General features: G+C 36.8%; 1 protein-coding gene across 1 annotated transcript; it reads right to left on the bottom strand.

The window, feature by feature from the left end:
- Nucleotides 1-822: 822 nt before the first annotated feature.
- On the bottom strand, nucleotides 823-13,366 carry LOC119501762 (cytohesin-2-like). Its single transcript, XM_037792345.1, has 13 exons — nucleotides 13,225-13,366; nucleotides 11,970-12,052; nucleotides 11,645-11,709; nucleotides 9,337-9,403; nucleotides 7,980-8,098; nucleotides 7,586-7,666; nucleotides 7,334-7,446; nucleotides 5,930-6,078; nucleotides 4,384-4,495; nucleotides 4,222-4,298; nucleotides 4,041-4,112; nucleotides 3,693-3,841; nucleotides 823-2,712 (listed from the first exon to the last, which is right to left on the bottom strand). The coding sequence occupies exons 1-13, from the start codon at nucleotides 13,262-13,264 to the stop codon at nucleotides 2,637-2,639; spliced, it is 1,203 nt and encodes a 400-aa protein (XP_037648273.1). The 5' UTR covers nucleotides 13,265-13,366; the 3' UTR covers nucleotides 823-2,636.
- Between the last annotated feature and the right edge of the window lie 2,837 nt (nucleotides 13,367-16,203).

Below are 16,203 nucleotides of genomic sequence, written 5' to 3'. Positions count from 1 at the left end.
GATTGAGCATATTTAGACCCTCTTTAACAGCTAAAAATACACATTTAACGTTACGTTATCAGCATGATCCTAATTTTACGAGAAGAAAAGACGTCTGTTACAGAAAATTATGCATAAAATCGTTTTGGGTCTGTAAAACCTGGTTAAATACAATGTATTTTCATCTGCTCCAAATCTGTGATTGGTGTTGACAAGCCTTTTTTTTACATGGCACTAACGTTGCTCCTCCCAAATCCCAAATAAGAAAAAAAGGTTTCTGTTCTGTAACAGTTTCTTCATAAGCACTCTAACAGGGAGGTCGACCTCTCTGTGATCAAATTGACCCCAAACATAAGTAATGTCACTCTGTATAGAGGACGAATCCTGCCAAAATTAATGAATCAATACATAAATGACTCCACAAATAAATAAATAAATAAATTAATATGTCATTAAATGTAGCAAAAATAATATAGATACACGATTAGACACACATTGAGTGACAGCAGAAATGCATAAAGACAAAAGAAATGTATATAGGAAAGTTTACAGTAATAAATACGTTTGGGGAAATAAATAAGGGGTGAAATGCAAAGGGAAAATCGCGCAGAAATAAATACATACATTGAAAAATAAATAAATTTAAAAAATAATAAAAAATTAATTACACAAATAAATAAAAGGGAAAATTAAACAGAAGAGTAAATAACTACGGGAATTAATACAAAGGTAAATAAAGAAGCAGAAATATCAATTTATTTCACATTTTATCAATTAATTAATGGCTACATTTATTTTTTATATTATTTTTGCCACATTTAATTACATTTATTTAGTGAGTCATTCATTTATTTTTCATTTATTTTTGATTTTGGCAGGTTCTCCAATATATACAGTATATATATATTTTTTTGTGTAATAATCATTTATTGTCATTTCTGTATTTAGTCACCTTCATCAATTGTGCAAGTCCAGTTTATGGCAACAGGAAGAGTTAACACTTTTATACTTTTATACTTTTATACATATTGTGTTTGAATAAGGAAAAATAATGTAAATTTAACAGTGAGGTTAAAGCTGATGTCAGCACAGCAGCAGGGTTAAGTGTCCTCTAAGCTTTTAAAAAGAAGCCTGAAGAAGTTTATTTTTCATTATCAAGATGATTAAACCCTCCCATGTTTGACATCGTGAGGAAATGTATTTCACAAACAAAAGCAAAGGTGTTTTGTTTTTTGCTCCCAGGAAACCACAACTCTTACTGCATCACACGCTCACAACAGGAACTGCACAGGAAAAGCCTTCAGATAAACATCAGATACCTTCTTAATCTAATAACATTTCTCAGTAGCTTAACTGCTTTCTTCGTCATCATTAATAACAGTAATTATGTTGTAAAGATATTCAGTGTGTGTCATATAAAAGTTAATGTTTGAACGACCTGGATGAAAGAAGAAGTAATGATGATGTAGCTCCATCTGCTGGACAAACAGCCACACAAACAGATTCACTATAAACCGGTTTAATGTACAACAAGTAGATTCTACCATCAATATAAAGTCATTAAATTATACATACAGTCATTAAAAAAACACTGTGATTATAGATATGTTCAAGCTAAATACAATATACTGTACAATTTCAAAGTATTCATAAGTTAATTTTAAAACTTGACAGGATCTTTTAGCTATTTTTCTTTTACCCCTGCTTTATCACTTTATTTACAACAATTAAATAGGGAGGGGGGTTGGGGGGCATATTTGTAAAATGAGTAAAGATTTTGACTCATTTTATTAATTTTGAGTCTTGTTTTAGTTATTTTGCATCTCTGTTGTAATTTTGATTCTCATTTTAGTCGTTTTGAGTCTCGTTTTAGTCATTTTGAGTCTCGTTTTAGTCGTTATGCATAACTTTTGTTTGTTTTGCATCTCTTCGTAGTCATTTTGAGTCTCATTTTGAGTCTTGCTTTAATAATTTTGAGTCTCATTTTAGTCGTTTTGAGTCTCGTTTTAGTCGTTTTGCATCTTTGTCATCATTTTGAGTCTCAATTTAGTCGTTTTGCATCTCTTTACAGTCATTTTGAGTCTCATTTCATTCATTTGAGTCTCATTTTAGTTGTTTTGCATATCTGTGGAACTTTTAGTCTTATTTTAGTCATTTTGAGTCCCGCTGTTGTCGTTTTGCGTTTCTTTGTGGTCATTTTGCATCTCTTTTTAGTTTTGTTTCGTCTCTTCGTGGTTGATATACATGTTTTTTGTGCAATTCTTTCCCACAATAAATGTTATCAGGGGCCCTGGAACTGTACCCAGTAGGCCTGTTCAGTAATCCATCCAAGCCAACTTCCTTTCACCCTCTGACTCTGGTAGAGGGCAACAGAAGCAGCCAATCAGCTTCCAGGGGTCCCATGCCCCCTCTGGGACTCGCCCTGCAGCAGATGTTTGTCAGTAAGACTGTCAGCCCCTGAAGTCGGTGCAGTAGTGTGTGCAGTTTGCAGAAGTAATGTGAAGACGAAGCCACAAATAGTTCCCTTTTTCTTTTTTTTACACTTTAAAAGGTATCAGTTCCTAATTTCTGTGAAATGCTTTGTGATTCTGTTTTGTTTTTCTTTTTCCTGAACAGTCTTCGTCATAAGTTCATTCATATCTTGTGTTTCAGTCCTGTTAAGAAATGTTGTTAATGACTTTCCTCTTTCGTAGAGACACCAGGTCATAAAACGGGTCTTTGGTGATGCTCGCTCTGAAAGAGAAGATTAAGATTCAGTTAGAAACTGAGATCATCAAAAGTAGTAGTTGTATTTTCATATTTACTTTTTCATTTAACCATGTAATGCTGAGTCTATAACGTGTCTAAAAATACTGAAAAAGATTTTTTCATCAGCCGTATCTGTACTGTGTTTACTTAACAAATATCAGTATGCCAACAAGCTAAACTAAGATGGTAAATATTGTACCTGCTTAGCATTGTCACTCTGAGCATGCTAGTGTTAGCATTTGGCTTAAAGCATCCCCTGTGCCTTAGTACAGCCTCACAGAGATCGACATCACTCTCATGTCTGTTTTTGTTCAATATAGCTGGGTTTCCACCAAAAGTTCCTGGGACTTTTAGTCCCTGGAACTACTTGTCAAGGAACTAAAGGGTTCTAACTTCACTTCAAATGTTATCAAACAAAGATAAATGTTCTCCCCTCGTCCTAAAATGGATCTAACATAATTTAGACCCTGGTCCTTGCGGTCAAAATGCAAAGAGTTCCTCAAAAGGTTCTTAGTTCCAGGGGAAAGTTACTGCGGTTGAAATGGGGTTTATGAAGCTACAGCCAGCAGGCAGTCAGCTTAGTTTAGCATAAAGACTGGAAACAGGGGGAAACAGCAAGCCAGGCTCCGTCCAAAGGTAACCATATCGGCATATCAACACCTTTAATGCTCACCAATTAAAACGTTTTTATCAGGTTTGTTTAATATGGTCAAAACCTGACGTGTAAAAATGTAAATCAGACTATTTCTTGGCTCTGAGCTGTTGTCGGGCAACCAGCTCAAGCTCCAAGCCAAGAAATAGTTTGGTACATAACCAGCCTGTAATGTGAAGGTTTGTAGATCAGACGCTTTCATCCTGATCATCTTTGTTGCTTGTTTGACCTTTTTGTGATCACATGTTTAATATCTCAAACACTGAAGACACACGGCCTCCCACGTGTTCTCCACAGCATCGACAGTTCTCACCTGATCGCATCTATCCAGGCGTCCCGTTCTTCTGCACTGGCTGCACTGAGCTTATAGGACTGGTGTTTACCCTGCACCACTCTGCCTTTGTTCTCCGTCTTGCAGGCCTTGATCTTTTGTCCTTTCGAGTTATATAACTCCAGAGAATACTGTTCAAACACACATAGACACACATGTGGCACTGTTACTGTGTGCCTATGCTTTCTGTTTATTTCAGTCTGATAGCCTCATGATTCACTGTTTGTGCTAGAAATTCATTTAGCAGCTGCTGTGTGATACATTAAGTTGTGTGGCAGCAGATAATGTGTGCGAGGAAACTCAAGACAACAAAAGAAGAATATACCCTACCGATTTGCCTGAGTCTTGTAGCTTCCTGACACACAGATTCTCCAGAGGAATAATCCCGATCGGGTCTTTATCCTGCAGGAGGAGGAGGAGGATATTAAAGACAGATGTAACCTTTCGACCACCAGTAGGATGACATTTACATATTGACTCAAATGTTTTTTAGCAGCAGAAACATTCTTACTGTGGTATATTCAAAGTAGTACAAGCAGCTGTCTGTCAAAATGAACCACCTCCTCTTCCAGGTTTTAACTCGACCACCTTCAACAAAGACAACAAACATTTAGGAAAACAAGGTTTCGTTTGGATTATTTTCTGTGTACTACAGACATCATCATCATCTCACCCATTTTAAGAAGCCAGCCTTCTCTGTCTGGATTAAAAAATGTCAGCGTGAGGTCGTTCCCATCATCCACTGGGATTTTGAACGGCTCACTGCGGATGCTCGCGTACAGTTTCTGGAAGAAAACGTCAACATCAAATTTAGAATATTTTAAAAGTCTAATCTTCTTTAAAATTGATTTAGACAGTAGTGGAAGAAAAACAGGAAAAATACCACAATGGGAAAGCCCTGCATTGAAAGGTTAACTTAAACGTTACCAGATAGTAAAGGTTAAAAGATAAAAGAACCCATTGTGACGAACATTCATTGTCAGAATGAAAATCCAGAAGATTGGAGATAATGTAAGAATAAAAATCCCCCAAAACCGTCTTTCCTTAGATAATGTGCACAATGCATTGCGTAATCAGGCTAAAATATTTTACAGAGCCTAGTAGTTATTTTCCTGCTCAATGTTAGGTGTCTATAAAAAGAGTAAAAAATGCAATCAAAATGCAAATACTCAATTAAAGAACCTCTAAATTTTGCTTTACCCTCCTGTTGTCTTAAGGCTCAAAAACGACCTGTTCATGTGTACAACAACTAATAAACAAGCTTAATTAATTGTTTTCAGTATGAAATTTGATGATTTTTCCAGGGCTAAATCTATTATTTTATTGTCAATTGAAAATGTTTAATTGTCAAATATTTAATCGCAATAATTCGCATGATTGTCCATAGTTAATCACTATTTATCGCAAATTAATGGCACATTTTTTATCTGTTCAAAATGTACCTTAAAGGGAGATTTGTCAAGTATCCAATACTTTTAATAACATGGGAGTGGGCAAATATGCTGCTTTATGCAAATGTATGTATATATTTATTATTGGAAATCAATTAACAACACAAAACTATGATGGATATTGTCCAGAAACCCTCACAGGTACTGCATTTAGCATAAAAAATATGCTCAAATCATAACATGGCAAACTGCAGCCCAACAGGCAACAACAGCTGTCAGTGTGTCAGTGTGCTGACTTGACTATGACTTGCCCCAAACTGCATGTGATTATCATAAAGTGGGCATGTCTGTAAAGGGGAGACTCGTGGGTACCCATAGAATCCATTTTCATTCACACGTCTTGAGGTCAGAGGTCAAGGGACCCCTTTGAAAATGGCCATGACTGTTCTTCCTTGACAAAATTTAGCGCAAGTTTGGAGCGTTATCTAGCCCCCCGCTCGACAAGCTAGTATGACATGGTACCAATGGATTCCTTAGGTTTTATAGTTTCATATGATGCTAGTATCTTCACTCTAGCTTTAAAACTGAGCCCGTTACTTTCATCTAGCACCATCATCAGGTCAAAAAGTTAATAAAATACTTTGGTTTATGACTAAAACTAATGACATTCCCATCAGCCTCGGTTGTACTTTGTGTTTAGTGCTAATTAGCAAATGATTGCAGTATTTTAGATACTGTTTTTAGTTTAGTTTAGTGACAAACATGAGTTTCTAATGATGTTATTAAAAGGACATTATTAAGACACTGGTATTGGTATTAGCAGCAGACCGTGAGCAGCTCGGTAGGCAGGTCCTCCCCGTTGTTGATTCCTCTGTTCATGGTAACAAATCGCTGCAGATTGGGTTTTTCTTTCACGTTGGGGTTGTGGAGACTCGTGTTGAGCATGATGATGGCAAAAGACAGGATGTAGCAGGTGTCTGTTACACACAAAAACACACACACACACACACACACACACACAGAATGCAGAAAACCACTGTTAGTTTTCTTCAGTTAGGCATCGTTATCACTGCTTCTCGTACTATAACGGCTTAAAACTCAAAATTTCCAAGATTAAAGTCGTAAATTTATCAGAAAAAAACATGGTAAAGCCAGCCGCCATCTGAATTTCACTGTGCCTTAAGTCATAAAAAAAGTGACATTATGGTAAGAATGGCCTCTGAGCGAAGCAAAGGTTCTGAAAAATACATATACTGTACGTGTTTTCTTTCATGTTTGTTTCTGTGTTCTTTTATGAACATAAAGATGACATTGGTATGCATTGTAATTTATCCTCATGTTAGACCTGTTGTACCTTTTATTTTGCCAACAGGTTATCAGATAAATCCTAAAGATTGTTGTTTCCAATGTCCTCTCTGACGGACTGCCTCTGAGTTTGGTGAAGGTACTGAAAAATACACATTTCTTTCATGTTCTTTTTGTTTTCTTTTATGAACATGAATAAATAGTTAATACATAATATATTTTGCACTTGGCGGCTCATGTTACCACAGTGTTTAACGATAGCATCTGTAGTGTGATGAGGTTGATCCAACTGTGCAAAGCAATGTGATTCCTTAACAAAAAAAAAATCAATTTTTCTGAGGTTTTTTTTTGTGTTTTTTGTGTTTTTTCTTGTAGATTTGCAATTTTTTTTTTTGTAAATTTACCAATTTAATCTCAGAGAGTATCCCATTTTTTTCTTGTGAATTTATGACTTTATAATCTCAGAGAATATTCTAGTTATTTTCTCGTGAATTACCACTTTAATCTCACAGAATGTCAGAGTTTTTTTCTCATAAATTCTGAATTTTTTTTCTCAGAAAAATACCCACCTCAACCCGGCTATGTATTTATTTATTTATTTTTAACCTACAATGGCCCTAATACGGCATTGTACTACTTCAGCTCTATAAATTGCACCCATTAAAACTAATAGGTTTCTGTGAATGCGGCCAGAGTAAAACCACTTATACTGAATCTATTTACTGTGATCAGTGAGAGAGAGATGAGATGTAACTGTGGCTTCACTCGTGTGTTGTGGAAAGAAAAAAAAACACATTTACGCTGGTAGACTTTTAGAGGGTTATTTTTTCAATCTATTAAATTAATGAAACAGAAATGAAACTTTTTAATTGGACTGTCTGAGCGAGTGAGTCAGGCGAGACAGAGCAGGGTCTTTGTTGTTGGTACCTGTGGATTGGAAGACCCCTGGGTTACAGTCGCAGTAGCGAGTTGCAAACGCCTCCATCATCCTGTCAATCTTCTGAGCTTCTCCCGGGAGACGAAAGCTCCACAGAAACTGCCTGCAAGACGGCAGGGGTGTCAAAAAACACACACGCAATGTCAAACAGATACTGGTAAGAAGTAGGAGGATTTCTACATCATCAGAAAAACAAGACTAAAGGTAGAAACTGCTGCAACGACTTTAGAAGCTACACAAACCTCAGCGCCTGCACCAGATTCAGGTCTGAGAATTCATGCAGGCCCACAAACGCTTTCAGTGTCTGCAGATGCATTTCCTCCCTGTGTGAAAGCCAAGAGAGTAACAACATTCGTGTGAGATACATTATAAAGCTAAAGGTCAATATATGAACTCTTTCAGCACAGAAGTGTGGGAAAGAAAAAGAGAAAGAGAAAATTACATAAAGCTGTTGTGTAGCGTGTTAACCAAGGCTTATTTACAGACTAAACACTTAGCCGAACGTGATTCAATCAAATATGTATAGAAGTCTGGATAAGTAATATCCGGCCAATGTGTTATTTCAGCCTAGACTTTCCTCAGAGTCCAAGTTACATCCACATGTTTCTCCCCAGATCACTTGTGTGCGTACTGTACCTTTCTCCCAGGAAGTTGCCGATGGCGGTCTTATTCAGTCCCTCCTCTTTGTAAAGAAACTCAGCCACCGACTCTGCTCGCCATTCCAGCAGGTCATTTTCAACTAGGTAATGGACACCCTGAAGGAAGGAGGGGTGGGAAGTCAGGTTGTATGAAAAGTATTTGGAAACCGGGAGCATGCAAATCAGTAATGTCCATGTTTACACACAGACACGTGTGTTTTTTGTGGTGTAGCGTGGTCGTTCAGGGCGCAATCTGCCACATTTGGCTTTGTTTAAATGTCCAGTCATCAGAGGGTTTTATATGTTTCATATTTTGTGTGTTTCGACTTCCAGAAAAGGAAATAAGTACCACAGCATGCAAGCTTTCACGTAAAACGTTGGCCAAAGTGTTTAAATTCTTATCAGTGCTGCTAACGCTGATAAGCAAGAAAGTTTTCTTCTTCTCCTTTTGAGTCACTGTCGTCATTACTCGCCAGAGAAAGAAGATGAGAAAGGTTAAATGAATATTGCACACTTTAATCTCTAAATCTTACAGGATGTTCAGAGCCAAATCTTCACAGTATGATCCTTTCGATTGAGTGTGTACTCCTGCTGAATGCTTCTTCAAATCAATTACACTTAAAGACCCCTTTAACCCCAACCAGTCTGAAAACTTCTCATCCTCCCACTCGTACAGGTCTTAAGGCCTGAGCTCAGAGCGGTCACAGGCCGAGGGACTGAGCTTTTCAACCGAGGAGGCAGAGAGGAAGCAACGAAAAGACGTAGGTCGCTGTGGTGAAGTGGCGCTTCTGCACCACTTCAGGGAACAGGATGTGGTTTTTCTCGCTATTCAGTCATCCTCTGCGACTGTGCACAGTTTGCATTTCTGCACATCTCACACACACACACACACACACAGACACACACAGACACATCACTCAAATCCACATCCGCTCTGTGTGGAGTTATATTCGCTGTCATCTGGCTGTTGACCTTCAGATCCAGAGAAACTGAAGTGAGTGAAAGTATGCTTTCACCTACTGTATCTTTACTGAGACTTGAATGTTTCCACTTAGTGTTGAATGAAAGGGCATGGAGCATGGCATAACCAAAGATTATGCCATGATATCTCTTTGAAAGTACTCTGTTCAGGTACACAGGTGACCAAAGTGTTGAGTGTTGGTCAGGTTAGGCTGCATAAACACATATATACGAGTCATATTTACATACAGCTAAAATGTCAAATAACTAAAATGCCCTGCATGTTAAAGGTTTGCGACAACAACTTATATCTTCAGAGCAAGAAATCAACCGGATCTTTCACCATTAAATCCTCTTTTTCCTGTTTATATGTAAAAAATACTATATAAACTCACCTTTTTGGGGTCCATGTTGAATTTCTTTTTCCCGCGTAAGAATCTCCTGTTTCTCACATCAGTTTTACTGCAAAAGAAGACAACAATTTCCATTTTAAATTAACATATATACTTTTCATATAATGAGTTATTTCTTTCAATAAAAAATTGAATGAACAAATAAAAAATGTATCAAAAAGGAAGAGAAGAAGAGGAGGTCGATTTACTTGTATATAATATCTATATAGCTACTATATACCATATAAACTGGGTTTTTTGCTTTGTAATATATTTGTAAATTTGTACACTGTATTCTGGATTGGGAAAATACAGCATTAACTTATTACAGATTGGGTATATTTATATATTTATATATTTATATGAATGGAGAAACGTCAAATTCATACCCTTCACAAGTTACTGAGGCCCAAAATGAGCTCAGAGTAATTATTTTACCTGGCCAACAGTTTAAAATCCAAATTATTCAATCACCAATGCTATGATATAAAGAAAAACAGCAAATTCTCAAATTTAAGAGGTTTGAACCAGAAGTTATTTGGTATTTTGACTTAATAAAGATGACTTAATGTTTAATCAACTATCAAATATATCAAAATGGTCATCAATTCATTTTCTGTCATTCAATAAATTGCTAAAACAAACTCTTCAGAGCATTTTCACCATGATTCGTTAGTGTGTGACCTATTTTATATGGTGGGTGTTGAGGGTGTTGGGGTGGAGAACTGAGAAACTGTGGCTGTCATGCCAGTAACACCGTGAATTGCAGTGTCATACCACTGACATGTTAATATCACCTTCTGAAAGCCGTGACAAAAGCAACAGGAAGTCCAAATGTGTCTATAATAGATAGCCACATGCACACATTCTCAAAATGTCACAAGCCTTTCTCTACAATTTCTGTCACAGTGCTCAGTAACTGGGTTTTATTACGCTCAGAACTGCAGTATGACTCCTTCATAAATGGAGACATCAGTGATGACCACCCAGGGGTTAATCGTGGAAAGTGTGTGCATAGCCCAACTAATTAAAAAAATATATATAATTACAATTTGAATAAAAAAATCCATAGATTCAGGACGCTGTAACTGCTGAACACGACGTGTTGAGAGTGCATGAAGAATAGTTAGCAAGCAATGAAGCAGAGTTAGTTAGACAAAGTTAGTTAAAAGTGATGGATAAATGGTTGAAATTGTTAACTAAAGGTAATGATAAACAGTTAATAGTTAGCGTCAATGGATGGCGTTTCAGTTTAAATAGTTACATTAGCTAAAAGTAACGGATAGATGGTTGAAATAGTTATCTAAATAAACAGTTGAAATAGTTATCTTAAAGTAATGGAGTAGAAATAGTTAGCTAAAGGCACTATTTCTCTGGCGTCTCCTCTGTATGAATTGAACACGTGTAATGTAAATGTGCAATAACATCTTGGTCACTTTTGTGTCACTTTTGCAATGTAAATACTGTAAATCTACTGTTACGGATATGTGCAATAACATGCTGATCACTCTGTGCAATAATTATATGATGCTGTGCAATGATTATATAATTATCTGACGGACACTTTGTGCAATAATCTGGCAAAACTGTCATCTCATCAATATACATATTGTATTTTTATATTTTATATTGTATTATCTTTGTCACAATCTAATTTCGTTGTACTACACAATGACAATAAAGGGCTTGAATCTTGAATCTTGAATGGATAAACAGTTGAACTAGTTACTGTAGCTGAAGATGTTAATGGGTAAACAGTTGAACTAGTTACTGTAGCTGAAGATGTTAATGGGTAAACAGTTGAAATAGTTAGCTAAAGACACTAATGGTTAAACAGTTGAAGTAAATTAGTTAGCTGAAGGTACTAATGGGTAAACAGTTGAAAGGCTTAACTAAAAGAAATGGATTAACAGTTATAATAATAATAATAGTTAACTAATGGGTAAACAGTTGAAACAGTTTAAAATAATAGATAAACGGTTTAATTGGTGCCATGGACTTGAATTCATCTGACAGACTGTGGGTAGCCTACAAAAAAGGCTGAGAACCACCGCTGTGAGGCATTTTCATCAAATGGTTTAAAAGCATCAGAGCATCAGGGTGAAAGGTTTGAGTAGCAGAGGCAGCATCTATTGGGAATTATTTTGACTTCTGACTCAAATAAAAATCACAATAAAGCTGCTCGTAGCCTATGACTTTGTCAAAGTGAGCATTACGTGGGGAGTGGGAGTCTGCTATAGTGTCACTTAAGAGGGGAAGATGCCGCGCTGACTCATAAGAGCTGCTTTAAAAAAAAATTGCTCAAACTCACTTCTGTTCCTTCATTTCAGGGCTGTGGATTTCTGGCATGACGTGATTGATCTCCAGCCTCAGCTTCTGAGAGAGGGAGGTGAGAAAGAGAGTGGTGATGTTAGCTTTGTACCAAGGTTTGTCATTACATCACAGAAACCTCTGGTATGGTGGCCTATTGGTCCCAACACAGAAAATAACCTTCAAATCCTTCACATGTCAATTAAAAGTTGGTGAACTAAACGCCTTTGTGTGCTGTGAAAAGCTCTGCTGAGGAGCGAAGAGTGGGTGGAGAAAGAGAAATGAGTGATTTTATTGTAAGACCTTGGAGGGATGTATTATAGTACCTGAATGTCATCCAGCAGATCAAACTTGTGAATCTTGATGGTGTCGCCCTGCCTCCTGTCTCCTGGGGGGAGTTTTGGTGGAGCTGTGGGGCGACAACAGGCATCAGCACTAAGACAAGTACAGTTCAGGATGGTGGCATATATTGATGAAGCAGTCAGTAGACATGCAGCTCTGTGGACTGTCTTGACAACCTCCCTCACGCCTACGCTCTCTCTCACAGTGCAGCATGCATCACAACTTCATCCTCCACTAGTTAGAGAAGAGGTCAATGAATGAGAGAAGCAAAAGGGCTGAAAATAGCTGTTTCTCTTCCTCTTTTCAATGAATCAGGTTCATTTTGACTGTATTGTGTGCCATTAAAGTACAATTTGTCTGATTTGTAGAAGAAGTGGATGTACAGTCACCCATTGGTTTGTGGACTGCCGTTTTGAAGCCTCGAGTTTTGACCATCTTGGTTTTTGCAACCAGAAATGACACGAGAGGGTGGAGCTAAGTACAAACGAATGCTGAATAAAGCATTTCTAGGTGACCAAAAATGTCATAATTAACTTTCATGAACTGAAAACACACTGTGAAAAGAGTTAAAGTTGTAAGTTGTAACTCCCAGACCAGACAACGCCGTGGTAGCGACCTGTCAATCACGACCTAAAGCATACCCTGCGTTATGGTCTATTTGACTCTAAATGGGACCATAATTTACTAAATGAACATCATGCTGTATTGAAGAAGACTTGAAACTAGCGATTGAAACCATAAACTCATGTTTACAATGTTTACTGAGGTAATAAATCAAGTGAGAAGTAGGCTCATTTTCTCATTGACTTCTATACAACCAGACTTCTTTTTGCAACCAGAGGAGTCTCCCCCTGCTGGCTGTTAGAAAGAATACAAGTTTAAGGCACTTCAGCATTGGCTTCACTTTTTAAATCCCGAAGTTGCCCACTACAGGAAGATTATCGTGTATCACAGGTCTCAAATGATACAAAAGTTGAATAACAGAACTATCAAATATGTGTAGTTTTTGAAAAAAACATTTCCACATAAAAGCAAAACATACAAGAACATACTTTAGTCAACATCACTGAAAAGTTTGGAACCCACAAAATGTAAATTAGCAGCAGTTTAAATGAGTTCTAGACAACACACCACAAATGATTTGATTAATACTTTAAATCATCTCACACAATTTGTTTTTGAGCAGCAGCTTTCCATAATAATATAAAGTATTGATTAAAAAGAATAATAATAGCGTACCTTTCCCCCAGAGGAAGCTGTCTTTTCTGCGTATAGCCATGTTGTTGATGGTGAAGAGACGACTGACAGCTGTACAGGAAACAAAACTGAGTGTCAGGGTGAAAAAAGGGCCGGCGCTGCCATTCTGTGACAAAGAAGAGACTCCGAGGTCTCAACATCTCTCTTACTAAATATCTTGTGACGTACACAACAAAATTTTGACATGTCTGTTTATGTGCGTGTGGACATTTCTTTAGAAAAGAGATTTCATTCATACCCTATACGCAACACCACCACTACTATTATTACACATACTAGCTCTACAAAAACAACTACTAGTACTGTACTACTATTACTATAAATAAAATTAAGTGCCTCGTAAAAAAAATATAAAATATTACAAATATGAACAAAAAAAAGGAGCCATATTTTATTTTCTACTTAAAATTAGGTAGGATGTGTATAGTTTATTCACAATTTTCCCAATGTGCTGCAATCACATTGTACTGTTTTACCACAGTGGTCTGATTATATTGTTACTACAGTGATGACACAGTACATCTGTACTGGTAAAATGTACCTTGTTCTGTATGGTAAGGACCAAATAACCATGTACTCTGTTTCTTAAGACGTGGTGTCAAACATGACTTCTTCAACAGGAAGGAAACGACTTGAACAGAGCGGGGCTTCGTTCATTTCTAAATATGAGGCCCCACCTAGTGGGCTTCACATTTCTGAACACCTCAGAGACTGTTGGTATGTACAAATCATGATGTATTATTACATTTATGTAACGTATTAGGAATGAAGAACAAGCACTGATAGCATTCAGGCACTTTCACTAAACTGCCATTCAGCATGTAGAATAGATACCTTTAAGAAAAAGGCTGGTCCGGCTGTGTTTTGTTGCTTTGTGTTGCTTGCATGGCTACATGTACCAATGAGTGCATATTGTTGCTGTATTGTTCTGCTTATGTTTTGCTGTTTCCTGGCTTCAGAATGCTTTCTTGTCTCTGTCTTCATGGCATCTTGTTATCCTCTGTTTGTAAAGCTTACATTTAACCATGATCACCTCATTTTCAAAACATCTCGCCAAAGTGACCCTGATGAAGACCTATGTTGGTCGCAATGCATTGGTCATTTTAAACAATTATTGCCATGTAAAATAAAGGCATTTTAACTTTGTTCAAACACTACAGTGCACCTTGGATTATTTTTGAAGGAGACTTGCATATTGTACTTTTCTGAGACCATATTCCACCCATGCAATGAGCCCTTCACAAGACTGAATCTCGCCAAAGGACTTGAAAATTAGCCAGCTCGCTAACACTGGCACATTTACAGAAATGTTGATTAATGTGCGTTGCCTCCATACACTGTCCTTACACATAAAATAAATAAATAAAGGAAATATTCAGTATTTCTGTTATTGTCAACAAATCCCATGAGAAGAAAACTGACCATCCCATAACCAAAAACCAACAATGTGTTAGTCCGTCTAATGTGTTGCTAATACAACTCTCTAAGCTAATTTACTGTAAATGTTGCATTTATTTAAAGGTCACATATCATGCTCATTTTCAGGTTCATACTTGTATTCTATGTTCCTACTAGAACATGTTTACATACTATAATGTTCAAAATAAACTTTATTTTCCTCATACTGTCTGCCTGCCTGTATTTACCCTCTGAAACGCTCCGTTTCAGTGCATTTTAATGGAACCGCAACAGAAATGTGTTGGCTTGGGTTCATGTTTACTTCCTGTCAGCTGATGTCATTCACATACACTGCAGCAGGAAATAAACTGGGACACATTTAGAATGTGTTTTAACATATTGTAGATTTGTGACATCACAAAGTTACAGAAATCCTGACGGCTCGTTTAAAGGCACAGTTTCTCGAATACGGGCTGTGTGGATTTCTGTGTGGATTGAGCGTTTCAATACTTTCACAGTATTTATACAGCACGTAAACCTGCTTTATTATATAAAAGACATGAAAATCAAACTTCTTAAAATATGGGACCTTTAACTATTTTTACTTATAGTATTGTGGACTGTGTGTGTGTTTACTAGATTAATTAGGCTACTGTGTTACATCCTATGTCAACATCCTTGATGTTGATCTTTCACTGATGATTCTTTGTTTCTATAATGAGGAACAATATAACTAATTATGTAATTTGACCGTTAATCTATACTTCTGGGAATCCAGTTTCCTTGTTACTGTACTAACACATTTTTACAATGACTTGTTAATGGAATCTCATAATTTAACCAACATTGGTTTCACTATTTCACAATTGCATCCTGTCTTCTTCCTTTTTTTAGAAGTCTATTTAGCTTTCTGCATAGCTGTGCACAAATGAGGGCAGAAGAATATTACTTTTTGACCACATAATGTACAAATACTTATCTGTGAACAAATTAAGTTACTTCCTGCTATCTGCTGAAAATTGCAACTTGACACAAATGCTGAACATCAGACAAGAAAAAAGGGGCGAAAAAGAAACAAATCTCCCTCACTTAATTTTCTTTTTTCATCAACTTTGAGTCGACCGACTCGACTGTATCATGCTAACTTAACAGTTGAAACAAAGGTCACTTACTGTAAGTATGAATAGAGTGAATAAATGCTTGATTGAAGAGTGAACTGTCCGGTTTTAAGGGACACTTTCATTTTCAAATTTACAACTTAAACAAATAATAAATAAAGCACTTCTTTTATGAATGTGCCATGGAATATACATTGAACTCTTTACATATATCACACCCTAAAATGAATAATTAACACCTCACTATGAATATTTATTCATCTCTAACTTGCTTTTGTGTTGCTGCAGCACAAAAATGTCACAAAATGTTCCAGACTATTTCAGTACAGACATGCATATGCCCACCAGAACGATTAAGCCTGACAATGCGTTTGCAGCTGGATTGTTCCAAGTTGACCCTTTTTAATTGGGCCCATTTCCCCTTCTGTCAATCATCTGGAGCATT

This window comes from Sebastes umbrosus, chromosome 14 (genome assembly GCF_015220745.1).
Source record: "Sebastes umbrosus isolate fSebUmb1 chromosome 14, fSebUmb1.pri, whole genome shotgun sequence".
Lineage (NCBI taxonomy): Eukaryota > Metazoa > Chordata > Actinopteri > Perciformes > Sebastidae > Sebastes > Sebastes umbrosus.
Note: the sequence above shows the minus strand (reverse complement) of the source record. Positions and strands in the feature narration are given on the sequence as shown.

What these genes read in the sequence shown, in the direction of transcription:
- LOC119501762 (XM_037792345.1), bottom strand. Translation starts at nt 13,264, where the DNA reads ATGGCTATACGCAGAAAAGACAGCTTCCTCTGGGGGAAAG. An exon ending in AATCTGGTGCAGGCGCTGAG is followed by an intron (nt 7,447 to 7,585) that starts GTTTGTGTAGCT and finishes GCCGTCTTGCAG; the next exon opens with GCAGTTTCTGTGGAGCTTTC. An exon ending in TACAAGACTCAGGCAAATCG is followed by an intron (nt 3,842 to 4,040) that starts GTAGGGTATATT and finishes GTGTTTGAACAG; the next exon opens with TATTCTCTGGAGTTATATAA.